Here is a 3,585-nt window from a genome sequence, read left to right on the forward strand (position 1 = left end):
TATTAAAAAATAAAATGATAAATATTTCAGAATATATAATTTTTCTAACTATAATTTAAAGTAATGATGAGAAAGAAATAAAAAATATAGTTTTTTTTGGAGATTTAATGATTTATTTTTTATCTTTTAAGTTTCTAGTAATTGATATAAAACTAAATAAATTTGATATCGATGTCAGCTATCAAATAAACTAATTTAAAAATATTTTTTGATTTTATGTAATATAGTATTAACATGAATAGTTAAATTAATTTAATAAATTTGTTGAACGAAAACAGAAGTTTAGCTTAACGGTCATAAATAAATAAATAAGAGAATTAGCTTAACACGTTTTAGTTTTGAGTGGTTAATTATTTGACAAGTTAGACGTAAAAAAAAAGACGGAGAGTCAGGTTGCGTGAGGACATTAGTGTCAATTTAGTTGAAGATACGGTATACCGATGGCTTGCAACAGTTTGGTTATAAAAGGGCATGATGGTAAATCGGTAAAAAGAAAAAAGAAATATTATCTTCGCGCATAAGTAGGCAGACGATGCCGCTCTTGGCGTATGAATTGCCATTTCCTTGATTTTGTAACGCAAACAACAAGCTTCTATCTAAAGTTTTTAAAGGTGTACCAAACAGTTGAATTCTTACAGAATCGCCAACACAATAATCTCTCAACTTGTCTATTTTGTTTTTGACGGGTACGATGATTTCTTTTCTACTTTTTGCATCCTTCATTTCTGGTGTGCGTTTAGTCTTTCTTTTGTTTCTTGTTGGAGTAATTGTATTGATGTAAGAATTTTGTTGCTTAAACCCCACCCCGATCAAAGAAACTTCGAACCCGATGATTTTCTTCTTCTTCTTTCTTTTTCTATTTCCAAATTCACTTTGATACAGTATCCTATTCTTTTAATTTATTACCTTTTTAACCTGGGTTTTTTTAATTAAAAATTTATATTATAGTCAAATAAATATCGTTTCTAGAAATTGTTTTCATAGATTTTATTAAAATAATAATTTTAATGAACTGGATTACTGTTTTTATGACGTTATTTGCAGTTGAATTTGATAAAGGGAAACTCAACTCAACTCAAAGTGACGTGTTTGTTGAATACATGGGTTCAGCAGCAGCAGAGGTTTTGTCTGAGAGAGGTAGCAGCAATAAACTGGTTGGGATAAGGTTCCTTGAGTATTTAAAAGGAAGTTCTGTTTCTTTCAAAACCCACCAAGCTATTGTTTTGATTGTAACTTTTTTAGCTTATGCTAGTTATCATGCTACTAGAAAAACCACTAGTATTGTAAAGAGTGTCCTTGATCCCCAATCATCATCCAATCTAGGCTTCAATTTCTTTCCCTCAACAAGAAACACTCACTCAACACTTTCTTCTAACATTGGTGATGGTTGGGCACCATTTAATGGTTCAGACGGGACATTGCTTCTTGGCCAATTGGATGTTGCTTTTCTGGCAGTATATGCTGTTGGGATGTACTTTTCTGGCCATTTTGGTGACAGGTGTAATTTGAGGATTTTTTTAACCATTGGGATGGTAGGAACCGGTGTTTTCACTTCCCTTTTTGGCTTAGGATTTTGGGGAAACATCCACAATTTCAATTATTATTTACTTGTTCAAATGATTGCTGGCTTGTTTCAATCCACGGGATGGCCATCCGTAGTTGCTGTTTTGGGTAATTGGTTTGGAAAGAGAAAGAGAGGGTTGATCATGGGAATTTGGAATGCTCATACTTCTGTTGGGAATATTGCTGGTTCTTTGATTGCTTCTGCTATGTTGGGATATGGATGGGGATGGTCTTTTCTTCTGCCGGGATTAATCATGTCTTTCCTTGGTTTCGTGGTTTTCCTAATATTGCCTGTTTCGCCTGACTTGGCTGAAGTTGAGGAAGATGATTATACTTGTCCTAAGAAAAGTGGAGATGATGATGTCACAGAATCTCTCTTAAGGCAAGAGAAAGAGAAAGCAGTTGGGTTTCTAGAGGCATGGAAAATTCCAGGGGTTGCTCCTTTTGCTTTTTGTCTCTTCTTTGCCAAATTGGTTGCGTATACGTTTCTCTATTGGTTACCATTCTATGTTAGCCACACAGGTACTTGTTCAACTTTACGTAATAGTAAAATATATTTAACTTGTTAAAATATCTAGTTTCTAATTGATACTGATTGTAATGCAGCTATTGATGGAAAATATCTATCTAGTGAGACATCAGGTTCATTATCCACTTTATTTGATGTTGGAGGAGTGCTTGGAGGAATTCTTGCGGGTCACATTTCTGACCGTTTAAATGCTAGAGCCATAACAGCAGCAAGTTTCATGTACTGTGCAATCCCCGCACTCTTCTTCTATAGAACCTACGGCCACATTTCGTTGCTTGTAAATGGAACATTGATGTTTCTCACTGGTATGTTTGTAAACGGTCCTTACGCTCTTATAACAACAGCAGTTTCGGCTGACCTGGGAACACACAAGTCACTAAAGGGAAATTCACGAGCTCTAGCAACCGTCACGGCTATTATCGATGGAACTGGTTCAATAGGGGCTGCAATTGGACCTTTATTAACAGGGTACATCTCTGCTAAAAGCTGGACTGCAGTTTTCACAATGTTGATGGGTTCAGCTTTAATAGCAGGGCTGTTTCTCACCAAGCTTGTTGTGTCAGAGGTGGCCACAAAGATCGAAGAGTCAAGGTCTAATAGAGCTCCGGAGTGTTCACTCGATGTATAAGAATCAATACTGTGTGTGACTGCATGATTGTTCCAAGAGAGTCTACAAACAAATACTTGTTTGAATTAAAAAGGAGCATGACCATTTAGTGTTTAAAAATGTAGAGAATGTTTATTTGTACATTTATATGATATATACCTTCCCAATCACCCACCCATTTTAGTATAGTTTCATCCTTCAAAAACTGCTTGTAGCTTTTGAATTTTGAAAGTGAGCCACATTGTTTGGAATTGAGGAGTACATGTGTTTAACTGGTATTAATTTTGATTTTCAAGCAATGTGAGACATTTTAGTACACCACAAGAATACTCCACATAAAATATAGTTTTGTGTAATCTTTAAATTGGTTGGAAACGTCCGTGAACTTGGCTTTTGCCAAAAGTGTGACATTTCGGAACTTGGAAAGGCAGACATTCTTCTTGCATGAAAACAAAGGGATAGAATTGGTGGCCATCAAGTTGTTTGGATTGTATGGCTCTTATGATATCTTTCATGTTACAAATACTCAATAAATTATATGGAGCCAAAAGCTTTTGTTCATATTTGGAAGTATGGGAACGGATGAAAAGCTTGAAAAGGAGAGCCAACCTTTGCTTGGACCCTAATCAGCTGAGTCCTTAGTGGTCCACTAAAGAGTTTATCGTTTCATTGGTCAATTTTGTCCTAATAGTTTCTTTTTGTTTGATAATTGATACTCCCTTCATCTCTTATTGTAAGCAATTTTAACTTTTTTTCTCATCGATTAAGAAAAGTGGTTAATATGTCTATTTTAGACATTGATGTTTTAAAAATACTCTATACATGGAGAGAGATTTGAAAAAGGGCAAGATGAAGTGAAAAGAATAGAAGGATTTTGGTTTGTAGG

The 3,585-nt window shown here is 34.8% G+C and overlaps 1 protein-coding gene across 1 annotated transcript; it reads left to right on the forward strand.

Annotated features, from left to right (window-relative positions):
- The first annotated feature begins 498 nt into the window (after positions 1-498).
- Positions 499-3,015, forward strand: LOC127100381 (putative glycerol-3-phosphate transporter 1). The gene is made up of 3 exons (XM_051037527.1): positions 499-686; positions 1,045-2,085; positions 2,170-3,015. The coding sequence occupies exons 2-3, from the start codon at positions 1,101-1,103 to the stop codon at positions 2,718-2,720; spliced, it is 1,536 nt and encodes a 511-aa protein (XP_050893484.1). The 5' UTR covers positions 499-686; positions 1,045-1,100; the 3' UTR covers positions 2,721-3,015.
- Positions 3,016-3,585: the final 570 nt, after the last annotated feature.

This window comes from Lathyrus oleraceus, chromosome 7 (genome assembly GCF_024323335.1).
Source record: "Lathyrus oleraceus cultivar Zhongwan6 chromosome 7, CAAS_Psat_ZW6_1.0, whole genome shotgun sequence".
In the NCBI taxonomy this organism is placed as follows: domain Eukaryota; kingdom Viridiplantae; phylum Streptophyta; class Magnoliopsida; order Fabales; family Fabaceae; genus Lathyrus; species Lathyrus oleraceus.

Coding starts and splice junctions, on each gene's coding strand:
- LOC127100381 (XM_051037527.1), top strand. CDS start 1,101: ATGGGTTCAGCAGCAGCAGAGGTTTTGTCTGAGAGAGGTAGCAGCAAT. Junction 2,086..2,169: donor ATTCTATGTTAGCCACACAG/GTACTTGTTCAA, acceptor ATTGTAATGCAG/CTATTGATGGAAAATATCTA.